Below are 23,005 nucleotides of genomic sequence, written 5' to 3'. Positions count from 1 at the left end.
CAAATGAAATCACAAAGAACGGTGGTCTGCTTTATGGCCTTTTACATTTAAATGGTCTCATGGAGTGTCCAAGTGATCTGGAAATACTAGCATCCCTAGAATCCCTTAGAAGTAAGAGTGAGGACCATGCACATGCTGGCAGGTACTAGACAGCTGGCTGTTCTCTGAGAGACGTCAGGATTCAAGCCCATCTGATTAACTGTGTAGATGAGTGTGGAGTCAGTCTTCAGCTTTCTTAAAGAATACAGGAACTCCAGATTTTTAAGTTCGATTTCCCCATTTTTGAAATATTCACAGGTAAAACAAAAAAGCCTTCATGTAACACAACCAAACCTAGCTGTATTTTAACATACGAGAGTATTTTAGAGCTTTGTTTTATATCTTGGTTTAGGAGCTGTGTATAGGTCAGAATTAATTTTATAACTAGAAACAAGTTTAAATCAACTATGTCAGTTTGGAATTATAGATTTTTAGAATTGTAAAAAATGTCTAATCTTATTAAAATCAATACATGGTTTAGTGCCCTTTAAATACAGGGCTACAGACTAAACATAATTTCTAACGTAGTATCTCATTGTCTACACTTTTGTTTTTTGGGGGTTTTTTTGTAGTTTATTACTGGTTTGAAATCATTAGATGGGAAAAAATCCATAAATAAGCTCGTAAGTTTTAAATTGCATACCATTTCAAGTTCAATGATAAAATTGTGATTCTCACACTACCTGCGTGGAATATAAACCACTTCTTTTCTCCAGTGAATCTGACCAGGATGTGCTACCCATCCATCTGCCACTTTAGTAGTAATTTGTTTATCAGACTGACTGATAATTTTACAGTGTGTTCAAGAACTCTTATTTTATTTAGTGATGGCCCACAGTACAAAAGCAGTGCTGTTACTAATTCGTCTACGTCAACAAGAAGTCATAATGTGCTTCTTGTATGTGAGAAAAGTGAAAGTTCCAAACTTCATCAGGAAGGAAAAAAACCATGCCAAGGTTGCTAAGATGTGTAAATTTAGTCACAGAAACATTTTACTAGGATATATTACAATTTTTTTCTATCTTATTGTTAATTATTGTTACTGTGTGTAACCATTAAAGTTTCTCATAGGTGGTATACATAAGGATTCATTTGGTACTAGTCATAGTTTAAGGCATCTACTGATAACCTTGGAATATATACTTTAAGAGGGACTATATTAACATTTTACTATGGGAATAATGATGAAAACTTTTGATTTGTTTTTATTATTTAATTTAAAAGTATCAAGAGTATATTGCTTTATTTAGAAGGTTACTTGTACCTACTATGTAAAATTAAGTCCAGGATCCCATCTACCGTCCATTTCAGGATCTGAATACTTGTTATTTGCTATACCTTATCACACTGTGTCCCTGGGTATTGACTTTTACCAGAGGAAATACTCAGACCCTGGCGAATGGGTAGAGTGAGAAGCTTGGCAATGGGATGAAGAAGGCAATGTGAAACAAATATTCTTGTGCCTCTTTACAGAAGCCATTGATTTAAATTCTTTTTTCTAGTAAGAAGAATGTGTACTTTGATTAAACTTTGTGTCTGATACATTGCATGACTTAATGGCATTTATGGAATTGAACCTTGTGGATTAAAACTCATTTATTTACTAGTAGGAAGTATTTTAATCACATAATCTGCTTCAAGCTTTGTTGGGCTGTGAGGAATGGGAGTTTATAGGTCAAACTCAAGTCCCAAGAGGTGGATATTGCAAAGTAAGGGTCTTTATCTTAGTGGTAAAGTCATGAAAGCCAGCCATGTAAGGAACAGAGTTTTAAAAAGGAAGAAGGAATAGCTAAATACTCCTTTGTTACTATGCAATTGTACAAAGAGGACTGATACAACTGAGTTTATTAAAACTTGTATGAAGACTGCAAAGGATATTTTTTTAAGTCAGGACTTTAGGCGGAGAGTGTAATATACTAGATTTTCTTATGTTTAGCCCAGTCTTTTTAAATTCAGTGAGGCTAATATCTCTTCATCAGTTCCCTGCTTGAGGAAGTGAAAAGAGCAAGGGATGAAAAGAGAAGATGTGTTATGTTTATAAAATGTTCCTGAGAGTTTTAAAAACATTTTTATTTATTATTTTCATTTATTACATCCTCACTGGTTTCCCCTCACTGCTTTCCTAGTTCCTATGCCCTAGTCTACCCTCTTCCCCAGAGCTGCTCCTCCTATGTTTCCCTTCAGAAAAGAACAGGGCTCCCAGAAATATCAACTGAACATGGGACATACTTCATATTAAGTTAAACGAAGCAACCTAGTAGGAGGGAAAGGGTCCAAAAAGGGGGCAAAAGAGTCAGAGACAGCCCCTGATCCCACTGTTAGTAGTCCCACAAGAAGACTAAACTAATAACCATCACTTGTATACATACAGAGGACCTAGGTTAGATCATACAGGCTCCCTGATTGTCAGTTCAGTCTCTGAGCTCCTAAGCACCCAGGTTAGTGAATTTTTTGTTTTAGGAATTGTTATATATTTGTGTAGATTGTCTTGATGTTCGGGTTGGGGGGTGTGGAACGTCATTTCCCCCATGTTTCTGTGGTGACTTACAAAGAAGGAAATGCTTGTTTGCAGGTAGCTTTCAGCCCCTCCTTCCACTCTCTGAAGTTATTTTTCCAATGAGGATTAGAGGAAGGGGTTGAATGTACTTTCCTCAGTGCCTTTGGTTCTGTTTTGGGGTCTCCTGTTTCTTAGAACATACATTTTCAATATATTCATCTGTATGGTAGGTTTATCTGAGCAGGCTGGACCTCTGTGAGGGAGAAGGAAATGGAACACCTACATTTCTAACTGGGTAAGTGTAATTTACAATTGAAGTGATTTCCAATTTGGCCAGTGGTTTGGGTTATATTTTTAATCCTCATCTATCTGACTCCTTTATTGTTTCTTTGTTAGTCTAAAGTAAAATTATGGCAGAGGTTGGCTGTGGGGAAAGAGATAGTTACAGATGTTTGTTATAGAGGAAGAGTTACAAGTTAGGCCTCCTTAATCCTAAATCTGAACTCTGAAATGCTGCAAAATCTGAATTCTTCTGAGCATCTCCCTAGTCACCATGTTTGTTTCATGTAGAAAATTATCTTTAGAGTATGTGTCTAGGCTATTCATAAAATGTAAATGAGTTTGTGTTTAGTCTTGGGCCCAAGATAATTCAGTTCATATATGCAAACATTCCAGAATTTTAGAAAAAAAAATCCCCAATCAATCTGGAATCTGAAATACTTTTGGCCCTAGGCATTTCAGATAAGGGATATTCAATCTGGTTTAGAGTTTTGTTTTTCTCTCTTTAATTGAATGTTTACTAGGGTTCAAGCTAATGTTACGGTTTCCTTAATATTTCCTCCTGGTTTACTTTGTGGTCCTTGAAACTGATACCTCTTTGCAAAGAAGGTAGCAAACTAGAACTCAGAGGTGCTCAGTTAGAACAGGTGAACAGTTAGAACTCAGAGATGCTTTCTAGAGAAAGATAAAAGGGTGGTGGTGGGTTCACAGGAGTGAGTTAAATACAACTGTAGAGTGTGTGGATGCTGGATCTTTGGATTAGAACAGGTAGAATCTGTGATCTCATTGTGAAATCTGAATAACTCCAGAATCTGGAACATTTGTTATCCCAAGCATTTTGGTTAATAGATACTTTACCCAAAGAGGAAAGAGTTTGTTACTTATGCATGCTTATGTCACAGATTTCTGAAGATTGTAAGGTATCGTTGCTTTATCTTTGCCAGTAAAAGCAAAGACACCTTTCTTTATTAATAATTATATTGTTTAAAAAAATGTAATCTACCAGATTAAATGTCCTTAATGTCCAAGAAGGATTGGTGCTAACCACCCCATGAATATAAAGTCCTTCCCTGCTTAAGCTCTTGCTGTAAAATGGAGTAATATTTCTGTATAACCCACACACAATAAATCCTCTATACACTTCAAGTCATCTTTAGATTATTTAATGCCTAACTCAATATAAATTCTATGCAAATGGTTGTCCTACTATATTTAGAGAATAATGACAAAAACTGTACAATCTTGAGTTGGTTAAGCCTGTGGGTGTTGAACATGAGAATACAGAAGGCTAACTGCTTATTTTTATTGTTGTAGATGAAAGAAATGATATATTAGTACTTGGCGACCTAAGAAAATTAACATTTTGTATTTGGCTGGGCATAAGATGATAGTGTCATAGTGAATGACTGATTAAAATACTACTTGACTAGACACTATGAATAATAATTTTCTAAGGTAATTAAGAATTGTCATTATTTTTATTCTTGAGTTATTTGGAATCATTTAGATTTGAGTTTAAAGCTCACTATTAGCTCTTTGATACTAAAGCTACTTAATTGCTTTAATAATTTGTTTCTTCACATGAAAATGTGTATAGAATATAATAGCTAGGGATTTAAAGATAAAGGAGGAGTATTTTAAAATGTATAAATAATAGAACAATATATCAATATAAATGTTTAGCACTTTGACTTTTCTTTATGGCCAGAAGATAGCATATTGGCACTGTTGGTCCTACCCCCTTGCTTACCTACCCATATTCTTGAAACACATCTCTCAGTTAATTTATGTACATTTTTGCCAATCTTATTTAGAAAGGACACGTTCAAAATTTTATTTATAGCTTTTGACAGTATAATTCTTGTACTAAAATTAAAAAAGTTTCCTTTTCCTTATGCTGATAAAGAGTGAACAGTAGGAAGTCCTCCTTGTTTTCAATGCTGGCATTTATTGTCTGGTATTTGTTAGTCTATATACTTTGAATGTCAGATAAAAAAGAAGAGGGGTATTTTGAAGTATGTCTATTAGAATTTTTTAAAACCAAAACATTTATTAATTAAATTATTTTATTTTCCACTTTAAGATATTCGATTATTACTTGTAGTGAGTAGAACATTCTGGATTTTTTTGTTTACAGATTATATTAAATGCCAACCTAAAAGTAATTTAAAAATTGCCGTTATTGTGGGTGGGTGGGCAGTAATGTGTTCTAGAGGATGAACATACCACAGAGCATATGTGAAGATCAGAGGATAGTATGTGAAATTAGTACTCTTCTTTCTCCTTCACATGGGTTCTGGGGGTCGAATTCAGGTCATCAAACTTGCAGTAAAAGTACCTTTGTCCACTCAGCCCTCTTGTCTGCCCTTCATCCCCCATAAAAATATACTTTAAAGCCTAGTTACCTAAGGAGGAATTACAGGTAAAAGTTTTTGCAACAAATAATTTTCATGATTTTCTCATTTTTGGATGGGCATACAAAGTACTGACTTATTTTTAAAGTAATTATTTCATTCAAGGCAGTTTGTTTTACAGAGTATGGGCTTGAATTTAGTTTTTTAATGTCTAGAAAGCAAATGATGGTGTCTGCTTCTTTAAACGCTTCATTTATTCATTTAGAGTCCGTATGTGTGTTTGTATGCATGTGCTGTTTTGGTGCTGAGGTTCAAACCCAGGGTCTTGTGCTTTGACATGCTAGCAGGCTCCATTGCTGAGATGTATCCCTTAGCCATGTACAACTGCTTATAGAACCTGAAACTTCCAATGATAGTTAACTGTAGGATACTCTTCAGTCGTTTTATTAAGTTCTACATTGCTAGTTTCTCCTTTAAAAGAGAATAGTTATTTAGAGACTAGTGGGACTATCAAACTATAATATACAAAAGTACTTTAAATTAATTAATGCTCTATAAAATTGGAAGAAAAAACTGAAGCAAACATGAATCAAAACCTCTTAGCTGATTAAGGTAATAAATTACACCTAGTAATTGGAAGGCTGAGCCTATAATATAGATTGAAAGTTTGCTGAGTGTTTTATTCTAGTGCCTCCTCTGGTGAGCTACACATACTACTTATAAGGTGTGTGAAAAATGTTTACCATGCAGTAGGAAGGAGACATTAAAACTAATGTTTGTATTGCATTTTTACTGCAATTTTTTATTTTCCTTTTTAATATATTCTTACTATATATTTAATATTGCTATGATAGGATATATGAATTATACATATGATTTACATTAGTTGAGCTCAGAATGCATTAAGAGGTAAAGCTGCTATATTTTAGATATCTATGCATCCCTAGTAAATGATACTATTTAACAGTAACCTTAAATAGTGTTAATTTTGAAATTGTTTTATGATGAGAACTTGGAAACATTTCTTATGAAATGCTTTAATGAAAATTTTATCCTACAAACTTTGTTTGAATAGTTGTGTTAAAATATATGATAACTACTTTAAAAGTTTATCTCATAAACTTGAGTATCCATTTTCTCAATACTTCAGTTACCATTGTTATCATTCAAACACTTTGGTTATCATCAAACAAAAACATTAATAAGTTAAACAGCTGATTTAAAATTTCTTCTCTTCCCACTTTTGACCATTCTGGATAGGATATGTGTGTATAAATTGTATGTTTAAAACTAACTCTTTATTTTGTTATAAAATTTATAGTTTGCCACCTATATTTTAATCTAGTTAGGTGATTCTTGGAAGCCTGTAGTCTCAGTTCCAGTTCCTGATTTCTTTGGTGGGTCTTTGCTAAAAACTTTAGCATATGGCTACTGATTGTACATTCTTGTTTCTTATACTAGAATTCTTTGCCTTGAAAAATTGTCGTTAGCTTTTTTTTAAAGATTTATTTTAATTATGTGTGTCTAGATGTTTCTGTCTCTTGAGTATGTGTACACATGTCTGTGCACTGGTACATATGTATGCACATGATGGACAGAAGAGGGTACCCCATTCTTTTGAGGGGACTTAAAGGTGTTTATTGATGCCTGGCTTGTGTGGGTGCTGGGATCCAGACTGTGGTCCTCGTGATGGTATAGTGAAGCGTTTTACCTGGGGAGCCAGCTCTTTAGCTCCCAAGACTCAGAAGTTCTTCTTCATTTTTGTTTGTTTGTTTTTTAACTTAAATGTGAATCTTGGTGGTTTTGTTTTTATTCTGAAAATCAGTGTTTACCCACTTTTTCCTCAACTTTTTTCTTAAATGTTTTATTTTGAAATTTTTGAATTTCTGGAACTTTAGGAAAGCAAGTCCTTTGCTCTTTTTTAGAATTTTTTTTTATTTCTTTTTTTTTTCATCTTTATTAGCTTGGGTATTTATTTCTTTTTTAGAATCTTATCTGTCATCTTTTTATCTCTTACTGTTTTGAAATGTCACTTTGTATTAGCTGTGTCTGACATTTTGATGAGTTGTGTATTAAATCTGAGAGATGGTATAGTATAATTGAAAAAATACCAAATTTCACTGTAGAGATATGACTCATAGCTTTAATTGGCTAAAGCAAGTTACTGAAATCAATCTTAATTTAAAGGTCTTTGAATATAAAAACTTTGTTTATTCTCAAAATGGAACACTGCTCAGATTCCTAAGTTATAATGCTATCTAGAGAGAGTTTTTCTGTTATCAAGTATTTTGTCCCAAGGCGCAAGTCTTTGATTGTTTAAAATGAAGAAGGAAAAATATTTTTATTATTTTTTAGCTGTAATATTTTGCTTTTGTACTGGCAAATCCAGTAGCTACCAGCCTTCCTGGTCATTACAGCTGCTCAACTTCCAGAATATGATGGCCATGTCAAACCCCAAAGAAATAGCTATAATAGAGGCACATGTGGCTATTTAAAGTGATTTTAAGAGAGTTTTAAAAATCCACTTCGTTTAGGTATGGTGGCATAGGTCTGGTATCTGGAGTACCCAAGAGACTGAGACAGGCCAGTCACTGAGATTATGCTACCTGCAGCTGCACAGTGAGTTTAAAGCTAGCGGAGAGTACATGGTTATACTTTGTTCAGAGAAACCAAACCAGATTCTTCAGTTGAAGTAGACACTATTTTTTTGAGCCAAGTGTGGTGCCACACACCTTCAGTCTAATCACTGAGGAGGCAAAGGCAAGATTTCAAGGCCAGTCTGGTCTACATTGGTGAGTGGCATAAAGACCCTGTCTCAGAAACAAAACAAAGAGAAAATAAACAGACGTGCTGGGCAATGGTAGTGCCCACCCTTCATCCCAGAGCTGGGAAAGCAGGAGGATCTCCGTGCCTTCAAGGCTAACCTGATAAGTTTTAGGACAGCCAGAGTTATCTAGAATACCTTTCTCCAAAAACCAAAAAAATTGAAAAATAAATTTTAAAAAGTTAAAAAAAACCCCAGAAACTATCTTCCTCACCTTTTACATTTTTTATATATATTTTTTTCTGTTTCCTTTTTTTTTTTCATCTTTATTAACTTGAGTATTTCTTATTTACATTTCCATTGTTAATCCCCTTCCCGGTTTCCTGGCCAACATCCCTCTAACCCCTCCCACTCCCCTTCTCTATGGGTGTTCCCCTCTCCATCCTCCCCCCATTACCATCCTCCCCACAACAATCACATTCACTGGGGGTTCACTGGCAGGACCAAGGGCTTCCCCTTCCACTGGTGCTCTTACTAGGCTATTCATTGCTACCTATGAGGTTGGAGCCCAGGGTCAGTCCATGTATAGTCTTTGGGTAGTGCCTTAGTCCCTGGAAGCTCTGGTTGCTTGGCATTGTTGTCCATATGGTGTCTCAAGCCCCTTCAAGCTCTTTCAGTCCTTTCTCTGATTCCTTCAACAGGGTCCCGTTCTCAGTTCAGTGGTTTAATGATGGCATTCGCCTATGTATTTGCTGTATTCTGGCTGTGTCTCTCAGGAAGAGATCTACATCCGGTTCCTGTCCGTCTGCACTTCTTTGCTTCATCCATCTTATCTAGTTTGGTGGCTGTATATGTATGGACCACATGTGGGGCAGGCTCTGAATGGGTGTTCCTTCTGCCTCTGTTCTAAACTTTGCCTCTCTCTTCCCTGCCAAGGGTATTCTTGTTCCCCTTTTAAAGAAGGAGTGAAGCATTCGCATTTTGGTCATCCTTCTTGAGTTTCATGTGTTCTGTGCATCTAGGGTAATTCGAGCATTTGGGCTAATATCCATTTATCAATGAGTGCATACCATGTGTGTTTTTCTGTGATTGGGTTACCTCACTCAGGATGATATTTTCCAGTTCCATCCATTTGCCTATGAATTTCATAGAGTAATTGTTTTTGATAGCTGAGTAGTATTCCATTGTATAGATGTACTACATTTTCTGTATCCATTCCTCTGTTGAAGGGCATCTGGGTTCTTTCCAGCTTCTGGCTATTAGAAATAAGGCTGCTATGAACATAGTGGAGCATGTGTCTTTGTTATATGTTGGGGCATCTTTTAGGTATATGCCCAAGAGAGGTATAGCTGGATCCTCAGGCAGTTCAATGTCCAATTTTCTGAGGAACCTCCAGACTGATTTCCAGAATGGTTGTATCAGTCTGCAATCCCACCAACAATGGAGGAGTGTTCCTCTTTCTCCACATCCTCACCAGCATTTGCTGTCACCTGAGTTTTTGATCTTAGCCATTCTCACTGGTGTGAGGTGAAATCTCAGGGTTGTTTTGATTTGCATTCCCCTTATGACTAAAGATGTTGAACATTTCTTTAGGTGTTTCTCAGCCATGCGGCATTCCTCAGCTGTGAATTCTTTGTTTAGCTCTGAACCTCATTTTTTAATAGGGTTATTTGTCTCCCTGCAGTCTAACTTTGTGAGTTCTTTGTATATTTTGGATATGAGCCCTCTATCAGTTGTAGGATTGGTAAAGATCTCTTCCCAATCTGTTGGTTGTCGTTTTGTCCTAATAACAGTATCCTTTGCCTTACAGAAGCTTTGCAGTTTTATGAGATCCTGTTTGTCGATTCTTGATCTTAGAGCATAAGCCATTGGTGTTTTGTTCAGGAAATTTTCTCCAGTGCCCATGTGTTCGAGACTCCCCACTTTTTCTTCTATTAGTTTGAGTGTACTGGTTTGATGTGGAGGTCCTTGATCCACTTGGACTTAAGCTTTGTACAGGGTGATAAGAATGGATTGATCTGCATTCTTCTACATGCTGACCTCAATTGAACCAGCACCATTTGCAGAAAATGCTATCTTTTTTCTATCAGATGGTTTTGGCTCCTTTGTCAAAAATCAAGTGACCATAGGTGTGTGGGTTAATTTCTGGGTCTTCAATTCTATTCCACTGGTCTATCTGTCTGTCTCTGTACCAATACCATACAGTTTTTATCACTATTGCTCTGTAATTCTGCTTGAGTTCAGGGATACTGATTCCCCCTGAAGTCCTTTTATTGTTGAGGATAGTTTTAGCTATCCTGGGTTTTTTGTTATTCCAGATGAATTTGCAAATTGTTCTGTCTAACTCTCTGAAGAATTGGATTGGTATTTTGATGGGGATTGCATTGAATCTGTAGATCGCTTTTGGTAAAATGGCCATTTTTACTATATTAATCCTGCCATGAGCATAGGAGTTCTTTCCAGCTTCTGAGATTTTCTTTCTTCAGAGGCTTGAAGTTCTTATCATACAGATCTTTCACTTGCTTGGTTAAAGTCACACCGAGGTATTTTATATTATTTGGGACTATTATGAAGGGTGTCATTTCCCTAATTTCTTTCTCAGCTGTTTTCTCTTTTGTGTACAGGAAGGCTACTGATTTATTTGAGTTAAAAAAATATGGAACGCTTCACGAATTTGCGTGTCATCCTTGCACAGGGGCCATGCTAATCTTCTCTGTGTCGTTCCAATTTTAGTATATGTGCTGCCGAAGGGAGCACAATTTTTATATTTTAAAAATTTTTTAAATTATTTTATGCGTGGATGTTTTGCCTGGATATATATGTGTATGTGCCTGGTATCAGTGGATGCCAGAAAGGGTGCTGGATCTCCTGGAACTGAAGTTATATATGGTTGTAAGCTGCTGTATGACTGCTGGGAATGGAATCCAGGTTCTCTGAAAGACCAGCAAATGCTCTTAGTCACTAAACTATTTCTCCAGCACTCATTTAAGAAAAAAAAATGTGTGTGTGTGTGTGTGTGTGTGTGTGTGTGTGTGTGTGTGTATAAAAGCATAACCGTCCATACCTCACCTGCCACTGTTTTTCTTGTCTTTCCCTCCTCCAAGTTTCTTTTGTTTCCTTAGACAGTTTCATTTCTATTGTAATGTCAAATATCTATACTTAATTTTATGTATCTCTATAAAATCTAGGAATCACAAATGAGAGAAAACATATTTATCCTTCAGTTGCATCCATTTTCCTGAAATCCACACAGTCCCTTTATGCCCAAAACATATATATCCATATTGTATAAGTAGATCACATTTTCTTAGTCTTTTGTTGTTGTTGTTGTTGCTGTTGTTGGACACTGGGTTGATTCTATAACTTGGTTATAATATACACATAAATAGATAAGTACTGTAATACTTTGACTTGGAGTCTTTTGAGTAAATACCCAGGAATGGTCTAGCTGGGTCATCTGGTAGGTCTATTTTTAATTTTTTTAAGGAACCTTCCATGGTGACTTAAGTAGTTTATTTTGTGTATATGAGTACTCTATCTGTCTATCTGTATGTACACTTGTGTACCAGAAGGGGGCATCAGACCCCATTACGGATGGTTGTGAGCCACCATGTGGTTGCTAGGAATTGAACTCAGGACTTTTGGAAAATAAGCCAGTGCTCTTAACCACTGAGCCATCTCTCCAGCCCTAGTTTACATTTGTAATAGCAGCAGTAAGAATTCCCATTTGTCAACATTCTCACCAGCATTTGGTGTTCTTTGTTTTCTTTGTGACTCATTCTGGCTGGGGTAGACAGACTCTCACTATGGTTTTGATTTGCATTCCCGTGATGGCTAGTGGAATAAAACTGTCTGTACGTTTCATTGACCAGGTTGTTGTATTTCTTGCTTAGGCTTCTTTGTTCCTTATATATTCTAGATACTAACCTTCTGTCAGATATATAGATAACAAAGATTTTCTTCATTCTGTAGACCATATCCACTGGATTGACTGCTTCCATTCTTTGCAGAAGTTTTTTAATTTTACAAGGTTGCATTTGTCAGTTGGCGTTATTTCCTGAATGACTGGGGTCGTAATTAGAACTGAGTACTTGCCTATACTTTCATCTTGGACCATTTTCCTCTGCACTTCTCTCATAATAGTTGCAGAATTTCAGGTCTTCATTAAGGTCTGACTCAATGGAGTTGATTTTCATTAAAGATGAAACATAGGAGTCTATTTTCCTTCGTTTACATATAGATATCTAGTTTTCCCAGCATCCTAAGTTGAATAGGCTTCTTTTTTGTTTTTGTTTTTGTTTTTTTGTTTTTTTTCCATTGTATGTTTTTGGCATCTTTGTCAAAATCAGGTGACTGTAGCTCTGGGTTCATATTTCTGTCTTCCTTCTCTGTTCCATTGATCAGCATGCATGTTTTGGTGCTGGTGCTGATTTTGTTTGTTTTATTATGGTGGCTCTGTGGTATAACTTGATCAGGTATAATGATGCTTCCCGCATTATTTTTGCTCAGGATTATTTGGCTGGCTGAGATCTTTTGTGCTTCCATAAGATCTTTAAGGATTTATTGTTGTTGTTGCCTTTTCTGTTTCTGTGTATGGTAACATTGGAATTTTATGGGAAATACATTGAATCTGTAAATTCCTTTTGTAATATTCTTCCAATCCATGACTATGGAAGATCTTTCAATCTTCCAGTGTGTATTGTTACTTTTTCATTACTGTAACAAAACACCATGGTCCAGGCAGAGTGACTGCAACAACAAACTGGGAGTTCACATCTTAAACCACAGAGAGCAAACTAGAAATGGCAAAAGAGTTTTTTAACTCTTAGTGTCCAATCCCCATGGTATACTTCCTCCACACCTAAACCTCCCCTAACAGTACCACTAACTGGGGACCAAGTATTCAAACATCTCAACCTCTACATGAGAGACAACTCATTCACATCACCATATAGTGTGCTCTTTAACTGAAGTTTTTAATATAAGAAAGTCTTCGATTTCCTCGGTTGGTTTTATTCCAAGGTATTTATTCATGTCTTTTTTAAAGCAGTTGTCAATGAGGTTGTTTACCTGTTTAATTCCTAGTTTGTTACTAATGTATAGGAAGGTTGTTGTAGCCACATTTCATAATAGCTCCATGGCTATTGTATAGTCATCACAGATTGAAACATTTTTGTTTTCATATAGTTCTTTCTGTTGTAAGAGCACTATAATCTAGAACTCACATCATAAGACACTTTCTAGACAACCAAGAAATACAAAAGGAATGAAAGTTGTGAAGAAAATAATAAATAGGTTAAAAAAAAAAGCTGCGTTAGTAAAGACTGAAAAAATGCATAGCATTGGAAAAGTATGAAAGAAAACAATGTGTAAGTTATTTATAGGCTGCTGTTTCTTAGAGTTGAATGTAATGTATTTCAGTAGCTTCTAGGAATTTTGTCTGTTAATCACATGTCAATCTGGTTTGCTTTGATTTTAAAATATTTCTGGTTTTGGAGGTGTAACTCTTTGGACATAATAAAAAGAAAAAATAGAATCATAAAGAAAACAAGGTGATATTTTAACTTAAAATTGTATCTTTTAGTGAGTTAAAGAACTTATAACTATATAGGACTTGTTAATTTTGTTATAAACATGCTAAACATGTTAAGCAGATATTTGGAAATACTTGGAATTCAGAAAGAACTTTAAACTTTATTGTGCTGTTCAAAACAGGAAAAGAACAAAGTTTTTTAAATGTGTTAATACCTCAATTAAGAAATGAATGAGGGGTTGGGGATTTAGCTCAGTGGTAGAGCGCTTGCCTGGGAAGCGCAAGGCCCTGGGTTCGGTCCCCAGCTCTGAAAAAAAGAACCAAAAAAAAAAAAAAAAAAAAAAGAAATGAATGAACTCGAAATGTATATAAGAAATACTCAAGTTAATAAAAAAAAAAAACCAAAAAAAATCTAAAAGACTAAAAAATAAAAAAAAAATAAAAAAAAAAAAAAAAAAGAAATGAATGAAGTGCACACTTAGGTCCGCACACAGAAAGGAACGCCAGCTAGTCAATGAGGTAGACACGGCCTCAGCAGTTTGAAGATTGAGGCGTTAAGAAAAAAAGCAAAATGAAGGGAGAGGGAAGGAAAGGAGAGAGGGAGAATGGAGAGGGGACACAGGAAGAAATGAGGCAGAGAATGAGAGATAAGTGAACAAAGTAATTTTAATACAAAATCTATGAAGTAGTTCTTAGGTTGTTGGGAAAATAACTCGGTTGGTAAAGTGCTTGCCATTCAGGCCTGAGGATCTGAGTTCAATCCCCAAAACCCCATTAAAAAAATTACTTGTTTATAATCCCAGTGCAAGGACGTTGAAGACACAGAGGTCTCTGGGGCTTGCTGGCCAGTCAGTGTTACCTAATATAGTTCCAGGCTAACTGAGAGATTTTCTTAAAAGAAGGTAAACTGTGTGTCCTGTGGAGTGACACCCAACTTTGAACTTCATCTTCCACAGGCACACACAAAAAATAGAACTTGGAGGCCAAGGGTGTAACTCAGAGGTAGAGCATTTCCTGTCATGCATAAAACCCTAGCTTTGATGTCTAGCACTGCATATTGCAACAAATCAGAAAATAAACTTTTCTTATTTGAATTGAAATTGAATAAATTCTCAATTTGACATTTGACAAAGGGCTTCTGTGTGAAGTAAACAATCATCTTTGAGGGATATTGGGGACACCTACGGATATTTGATATTTTAAAAAATATTTTCAGAGCATTTATACTTACTTTACTTCCTACATGCCCTCCACCATGTGTGTGTGTGTGTGGGGGGGGGGTGAGATAGAACCCAGACAAGAATGAGTTCTAGCCAAAGCCCTATTTCTCCTTTCTTGGTTTATGTTGCTTGTGAATAGGTATTGTCGTTAGATTTAAATTGAATTATAATTTTTTCCCTCAGTGCTCTTTGTCATGACTGTATTGTAGGTTCAGTTATGTGATAGCTTTCTTTTAAGACAAGCCACTGTAAAGCCATCGTATAAATATTTACACTGTGCATTTCCTCTACCTTAGTGTATCATAGTACGTGCCCTTCAGGCCCTTTCATCTTAGCTACTTAATTAGATCATTTTATAAAAGCTTATATTCGGGTTACAGTGAGCTGTACTAAGGCATGGGGACACAAACATAAGTTATACTTTGTCTTTTGTCCTCAAGGATCTTGTAGTATTTGAGGGACATATGGCAGAAACATTTTGATAGTCTATATGTGTTGATCATTGTACATAACCAAAACAGAATTATACTTAAGCAGTTATTAAAGAATAAAAATTCTGTTAAGGAAAATTTCTGTGACAAAGCCACTTCTAAATACTTTATTTACCAGTATGTTGTTAGCTTGTTATACAAACCATAATTACAAAAATCAAATAGTATAGGAAAGAATATAATGGAAAATAAATTTCCCCTTTATTTCTACTTGATATTTCCAGACATTCTTTTAAATCTGGCTTCTTTAAAGCTTTTAATAATAATTCGTGCTGTGTGTCTGTAGGGCTCCAATACTTAATTTGCTGTATGTGTGCTATTAGATGTACCCCAGCTCTTTGCCACTCTGCTCATTTCTCTGGGCCATCTGCTCTTACACTGCTTAATTTCTCATTTTAGTGTTCCTTTTAGCTCAAGCTGATTTTTCATTTTACTTTTTGATACTTGTCATGTATCTACTGAGATTCCTTTTTGTTACTCATCAAGATTCTTCTTTTAGATCTTTGAGTCTATGGGCCTTTGTTTGAATATATTCATAAAGAGTGCTTTGAAGTTTGGTAACCCAACATCTGGGTCCACATGGAGTCCAGGTTTTTTCAGATCTTTTTTATTGTCACATTTCTTGGCATGCCACAATTTTTAGTTCAAATTTGGCTATTATGGTATTCTTATAAGGGTTGTCGTTTGTTGTTCTAGCAACTACTATTTAACCTGGAGTCAGGCAGACTTATCTCCCCTGCACTTTATAGTAGCTTTGTCAGACCAGTTCTTCCATTTTTAATCTATTTTTCTCATTGGCTTCATATTTGGGAGCAAGTCTGTGGAAGAAATTTCTTCTTGTACCTATTATTATTTGATATTAGCCAAGAATTTGGGCAAAGTTTATAGTCAGTTTTAATTCACCCTTTCTGTGTTCTTTTGGAGGGTGGACTGGAGGGGGTGAGAGATAAACGCTTTCTGTTTCCACCCTATTTGCTGGTGGTCTCTGTTCATTAACATCCTAGCAGTAAAGGTTTCAGTTTTCTGCTGCTTGTGCTATATATGCTTAAGGAATACGCTGAGTTAAGAAACAGCAAATTGGGAGTGGGGGTTGCCAGAGGGGAAACTGGGAAAGGGGATGACATTTGAAATGTAAATAAAGAAACTATCAAATAAAAGAAAAAAAAGCATCAAATCATAGATCTTGTGCTATGAAACTTTTGAGGGTAGATTCTTCTGTGGTCTATCTTTGGGGTGGGAGGGGCAAGTTATTGGGATTATCTGGAGTCTATCTCCTCTGTATGTAGAATTTACAACAAACCAATGATCCAAGTGAAGTTTATGCTCAGCGTTTGGGTCTTTACCTTTTCGTGTTTTCCCCAGTTTTCAGTATATATGCTTTAAGTTTCTATTTATACTTGCAGTATTGAGATTTTCTCTTCCAGGTTGAGTTGCATGGCTTCTTGGTTTTTATTCACCCTATTTGAGAGTGAAATAGAAGAATCTAAGCAGAAAATCTTGTAGCTGAACTCAGGCTCTGTTCCTTTTTTCTCACTGTGATTTCCTTTTGAGATTTTCTAGTTTTAAATAGGCTTTTTTTTTTTTTAAATTTATGTGTTTGCATGTTTTGCTTGCATGTATGTGAAACACTTCGGTGCCTGACGTCATAGAGGCCAGAAAAGGACATTGATCCCCTGGAACTGGAGTTACAGATATTTGTGATCCATTGGTGACAGGTTGGTGCTAGGAATCTAACTAGTACTCTTAACCACTGAGCCATTCTCCAGCCACTGTTTAAACAGGCTTTTAAAAATAGTCTTTTCAGGTTTAGATTGTTGTTTTCTATAAAGAAGCTTACTTGGCTACATTTAGAAAAAAATTCTTTTTTGTTCCTTGGATTTCCATTTAGAGAGAGAGAGAGAGAGAGAGAGAGAGAGAGAGAGAGAGAGAGAGAGAGAGAGCGCATGCACGCAGCCTATGACTATATGCAATATTCAAGTCCCTTAAAAATCCTACAGTTTTTGATGTTCCTAAAAATGAATGTTTAGTTCCTTGTCCATTAATTTATGGATTTGTGTTACACTCCAAAGGGATATTTAAAGTGGGTTAATCAAAAGGAAATTATAAACATTTTCTAGAACATTTTCAATTCTTAGTGATTTTTTTTACATTGTCTTAGTTATTTTCTATTGCAAAACACGACGACCAAGGCAATTTATAAAAGAATGCATTTAAAATCAAAACAGCAACAACAACAGAAAAGAATGCATTTAATTGGGCTTATAGTTTCAGAGGTTTGGAGTCCATGATGGTGAAGCAAAGGCACAATGGCAGAACAGCTGAAAGCTATACTTTGATCCTCAAGTAGGAGAGAAAGAGCTGTCTTTACAAATGACACAGTGACAAATGACATAAATGATCATGTCTTTAGATATGACGTTTTGAAACTTGAAGTCTGCCTTCAATAACACACCTCCCCCCAACAAGGCCATAACATCCAAACCTATGTAAATAGTTCATCAATTGGAGACCAAATATTCAAATATATGAACTTAACAAGTGTCATTCTCATTCAAACTACCACATACATGTTAATGTATTTTCTGCTTTTCTGGTTCTACAGCCTCTTTTATTCCTAGTTGGGAGTTTAATCAAATAATCTTTTTTTTTTTTTTTTTGGTTCTTTTTTTTCGGAGCTGGGGACCGAACCCAGGGCCTTGCGCTTCCTAGGCAAGCGCTCTGCCACTGAGCCAAATCCCCAACCCCTAATCAAATAATCTTAAAGTTTATGCTCCTTCAGAATTATTAGTCTAGGTTTCAGTAAAGTGTTTCTTAGTAAAGAGTTAACTGAGCATTTAGGTATCTTTTTGACTGCCAGTCATAAGTGATTCATTTACTCATTGGGGTAGTCTTTACTCCTATTGGTCATTTCTATATAGAGGTTACTTTAGGACATTTAGTCGACACAGATCTCTTCCTGACTATTCCTTACCAGTCTTAATCGCCCACACCTCTTGATATTTTTCTTTGCCGTTAACTGAAGGTTCTAAGCCTTCCATCATTGTTCTCCCTTAAAGGATAGGTTATATGTATGTGGACAAAAACAAAACAAAACATAGGTAGGGGGTATGTGCTTGCCATGGTGTGTGTGTGTGCGTGTGCACGCGCGTGTGCATGTGTGTGTGTGCGTGTGTGTGTGTGCGTGTGTGTGTAGAGGTCTCAAGACAGCTTACAGGAATCCTCTTTTCTCCTGTCATTACTTGACTCCCAGAGCACCATTACCTACAGCCTTCAGCCTTCATTATTTTCTTCAGCTTACGAGATCTTTATAATAATCACTACACTTGAATTTCTAGTTTGAAAGACAAAAATAAGCACCAGGGAGCTATCCTAGTTGGTAAATTTCCTGCTCTGCAAGCATGAGGACCTGAATTTAAATCTCTGGCACACATGTGAAATGGCAGGTATGGGAGCATGTGTCTGTAACACTAGTGCAGGAGGTCCTGGAGAAGCTGCATATTCAGAGCTTACTGATCTGTCAGTCTGTCTTGTCAGTGAATACGGTGAGAAACTGTCTCAAAAGATGAGGTGGAGAACTATTGAAGGCAATCCACATGGACCTCTGGCCTCCACATGCATGTGCCCATAGGTACATGTGTACCTACATATGTATGTGGGTATACACACACACACACACACACACACACACACACACACAAATATATATAATTTCACATTAATAGAAAAGCTCTTGTATAGCAACCTTTCTAAACAGCCTACAAAGATAAAGGACACACAAGACATGAGGAGGCTGAGGTTTAAAGGGACATCTGTTGGTAATAAGGAACCAACATTAATTCCTGTATATGAAGCTGGTACATTGGAAAAAAGCATGAGACTTTGGTTAAATTGGATTTTAATCTTAGCTCTAAAAGTTTTTCATAATATACAAACAAGTAGGGCTGTTTATTGTTTTAAGTAGAAGGAAACATATGAACTTGTTAGCTTACTAATACCTAGTGATAGCAGTAAGTCTCCTTACACTTTTTATTGTTTTTTTTTAATGTTCTGTTCTTCTCTGGGTCATTGTCATTAATTCAAACTATCTGGAAATAGTAAATAGTAACACATTTACTGTGTTAGAGTTGTCTTTGAGGTTTCTGGTATAATGTTTGCCTCCTCTCTACATAACAATAGCCAAGAGATAGGAATATGTAAGTAATTGAATCACCTTTTTCTCAGTTGACTCTTGGTAGTCTCCTAAAGAACGTGTACAGACCTAACCAACAGGTCCAGCCTCTGTAATAGAGTATTTCTAAATTATTTGGAGCATAGACTATTTCTGTTGTCTCTAAATATAAACAGGGATCTATTTTCTAGAAATACTTTTCAATACTCCAGTAATTGCTCTCGAAGCTTCAACAGTAGTACAATAGAACACTAATTTGTCTACTGTGACACTGGATATTTGGGATTCAAGTGCCAATTTTTGAACGAACTTTTTATAAGCAGTTTAGGTATAGGAATTGGAGAGCCATTAAATGTTCTTAGAAAGGTTTGGGTTTTGTTCTTTTTTTTTTTTTTAGTTTCATTGGAGCAAATGTACCATTAAATGGTGGTAAGGAGACTAGCCAAGAGGCTTATTGATAGACAAAATGGTTGGTTCAGCATGAAGGCAGCAGCAGCTTTATGGATGAAAACAAAAGGAAGGAATCAAGAAAGTTTTGAAGTAGATTTAGTAGGGGAAAGTGAGAAGTCAAGGATAACTTCAAATTTTTTAACTTGCTGTATAAAGATGACTCCAACTGATTTGAGAGACCAAGATGATGTGGCCATCTAAAATTCAGGAAGGTGTTTTCCAAATTTTGATATTTGTCTTTCACTTAAATTATTATCATTATTATTGGTAGTAGTGTATGTAAGTCACCACATGCCACTTACGTATGTGGAGGTCTGAGGATAATATTCAGAATCAGTTCTACCCATTAGGCTACAAGGCTTACAAGAGTGCTTTTACACAAGAAGCCCTTTCAATGGCCCTGTCTTTGACTTTTTGGGACAACTTCTCCATCAAATCCAGTTCAAAGTGAGTATAGAGAAAGAATGGCAGAGCCAATGTCAGAAAGTCTGGTTCTAATCAGATTTACACAATTTAGCTAAACAATTTGAACAGTTACATTTATTTATCATTTGGTTTTATGGTGGTGATGGTGGTGGTGTGGGGAGTGTATGGAGGTTTCACAATCCCTGTAAGTAAACTCTGATCTGTTTTTAAGACCAGGATTATTTTATATACCAAATTCTCATTGTTTTTATAATCCTACAGCTGATCAACTTTGTGAACCTCAGCAAAATTAACAAAATTCTGAGGTTGTTTTATTCTATATATGAGATTATAATGCCACTCTTGCAACATGATTGGGAATATTAAATACTGGATATACTTTTTAATGCTTAGCTAAGATATTGTGTAAAGTTATTGGAGTTTCTTTATAACTTTAATAGACTTAGTAATAAATCTCATATATATGAAAAAATATTGATAGGTTTCATGGTAAAGCATTTTGTGGTAATTGCACTGTAAGGAAATAGGATAACTGTATACATACATTTGTCATTAAAATTAACGTTCTATTCAGCATCAGTTTGGTTAAGGAAATAATAACATTGTTATTTGGTCCTGAGATGCTTTGTGACACTTGGGGATGTAGCTTAGTGGTGGAGCACTTGGCTAGCCTCCACAAGATCCTAAATTTAATCCCTGGTGGAGGAAAAAAAAATGACTTTGTAAGCATTTTAACTTTTGGCAATTAAGAAATATTCCAACTGAAAATTTATGTAAAATAGTCATTCATTCTATGGATTGTTTTTGTTTTGAGGATACTGATTGATATTTGATAACATGAGTTACTTATGGATACTTGCTCATTGTAAGGCTGTATTATTAAACTGTTTCACAGGGCAGTGAATTTAGCAAATATATCAGGTAGAAAGTACATTTAAAAGATTTCTGAGGTTTATTTTAACCTGATTTGTGACATTTGATGTTTAGTGTTTTGTGATCTACTTAACCACTTTACAAGTACACCACAGTAATCTCTAGTATATAAAATTTCTATGGCTGTTTTATTCTGCATGGAATAGATTTAAAGGTCAACACTACTCTTTTATGTAGGTTATGGGTGCTACATGTGTGCTTTCAGAGCAGTAGTGTGAGGAAACTTGAAGTGGGATGGCAGGACGGCCGCATCCCTATGACAGTAACTCCAGTGATCCAGAGAATTGGGATCGGAAATTGCATAGTAGACCTCGTAAACTTTATAAACATTCAAGGTAGGTAGAAAAAATATATATATTTCCCATATCAAAGCTCTGTTCAACAGCCTGATTATAAAAACCACTGCTTCATTTGATTGTGGTAAGTCCTGTCAGGATGTGGCCACATTTACAAAGCATTGTGCATGTGTGTTTCTCCTGAAATAGCTTTTAGAGAAACATTTCTTTTAATCTTTCAGTATTTTTTTTAATACTTGTCTCTAGATTATGTTAACATTTTAGTTGACTCAATAATTAGGTGTTATAATGTGATCAGTTTGGAATTCTGGCAAGTTAGGTTAGTTCTTAGGTACTTGAAACTGTCTAATAGAAGTTTTATTTCTTTTTTAAATATATTATGTGTGCAGGTTTAAGAATGACAGTTTATATGTTGTGTCAGTACTTGCCTCAGTACATCTTTAAGTATGCAAAATGTATTCTGTAGGCATACTGATCAAATGGGAAAATTCATCTTTGCAGACCTCTACTGGTTCACTTTGAGTTTGATACATGAAATGAAATTGATCTCAAAAGTTCGTGCTTATCTGTATGTTATGTTTTTAACTTTGATTTTGTACTGTGATAAAATGAGTCATTTAGAATACTTTGTAATCTGATATTTTAAGATGTTAAATGACAGCTAATAAATTCCACATATCACAGGTATGTAAGCATGTTTTCATAAAGAATTTTGCTATATAAATATGTAGAAGATATTACTGAAAGTATAACTTTCTCAAATTAAAAAATTCTTCTGATTACTGATAACAAGTACATGCTTTCTTAAATTGTACCATAACTTTGAAGTCCTTTTTGTAATACTAAAAAAAGAAGAAAACTGATTTGAATACCTAATCTAAATATTTGGAAAATATGAGTGATTGGTACTTCCTAACTCTCCTGAGAAGATACACATATTGTAGAATTTCATGTGTTATCTTAGATTGATGCTGATATCATTAATTTACAAGTATGTGGCACACAGTATAAATAGTTTTTGGTTTGTTATTTTCTGTATGAATATCCTTCAAGTAAGACTCTTGTTTATTTCCTAGATAATTATCTTGTCCTTATTTGGGAGGCTTTAAAGTTATGAGTTTTATTACTGTGTAGGATTATGGCTAGCTACACCATACTGTGTATTTATAAATTTCAAGTGAATTTTGTGTTATGCTTTTGACTCTTGATTTGTTCCTGCTGATGTGCACTAAATAGTACATTATTTAACAAAGTGACAAGAGTAGAAATGTCATTGTTTGCTTTTAGAAAGGCTTCATGCATTCAGTGGGAAATTTTATAGTAGTGATGTTTTCACTTCAGAACTCTTTTATTTCTATATCCTTAATATCTATATTTTTAATTTTTTGTAGGGCTGGGTATTGAGCACAGGACTTTGTATATACTAAAAAAGTACTTCGCTACTATGCTTTTCATTAGCAACTTTTTAATGCTATTTTGGGGTAAGCTGTAAGGCAGGGCAGTGTTGTGGAAGCACCCAGAAGGCAGAAGCAGGCAGAACTCTCTGAGTTCAAGG

The 23,005-nt window shown here is 35.4% G+C and overlaps 1 protein-coding gene and 1 non-coding gene across 24 annotated transcripts in view; one reads left to right on the top strand and one right to left on the bottom strand.

Moving 5' to 3' along the window:
- Positions 1 to 23,005, top strand: part of Btbd10 (BTB domain containing 10) — a 57,862-nt gene that overhangs the window by 1,618 nt on the left and 33,239 nt on the right. For 5 of the 23 annotated variants that reach the window (NM_001399401.1, NM_001399404.1, XM_087559200.1 and 2 more), the window contains 2 exon segments: positions 2,767 to 2,831; positions 21,332 to 21,489. In NM_001399401.1, coding sequence (NP_001386330.1) covers positions 21,389 to 21,489 — 101 coding nt within the window. In that variant the 5' untranslated portion in view covers positions 2,767 to 2,831; positions 21,332 to 21,388. 23 annotated transcript variants of the gene reach the window in all.
- Rnu6-26 (RNA, U6 small nuclear 26) lies at positions 10,584 to 10,690 on the bottom strand. The gene has a single exon (XR_015656218.1). It is a non-coding gene; the product is annotated as a U6 spliceosomal RNA (small nuclear RNA).

Source organism: Rattus norvegicus, chromosome 1 (assembly GCF_021556685.1).
Source record: "Rattus norvegicus strain SHRSP/BbbUtx chromosome 1, alternate assembly SHRSP_T2T, whole genome shotgun sequence".
Lineage (NCBI taxonomy): Eukaryota > Metazoa > Chordata > Mammalia > Rodentia > Muridae > Rattus > Rattus norvegicus.
The sequence above is the reverse complement of the archived record's forward strand: the minus strand, read 5'-3'. Positions and strand labels throughout refer to the sequence as shown.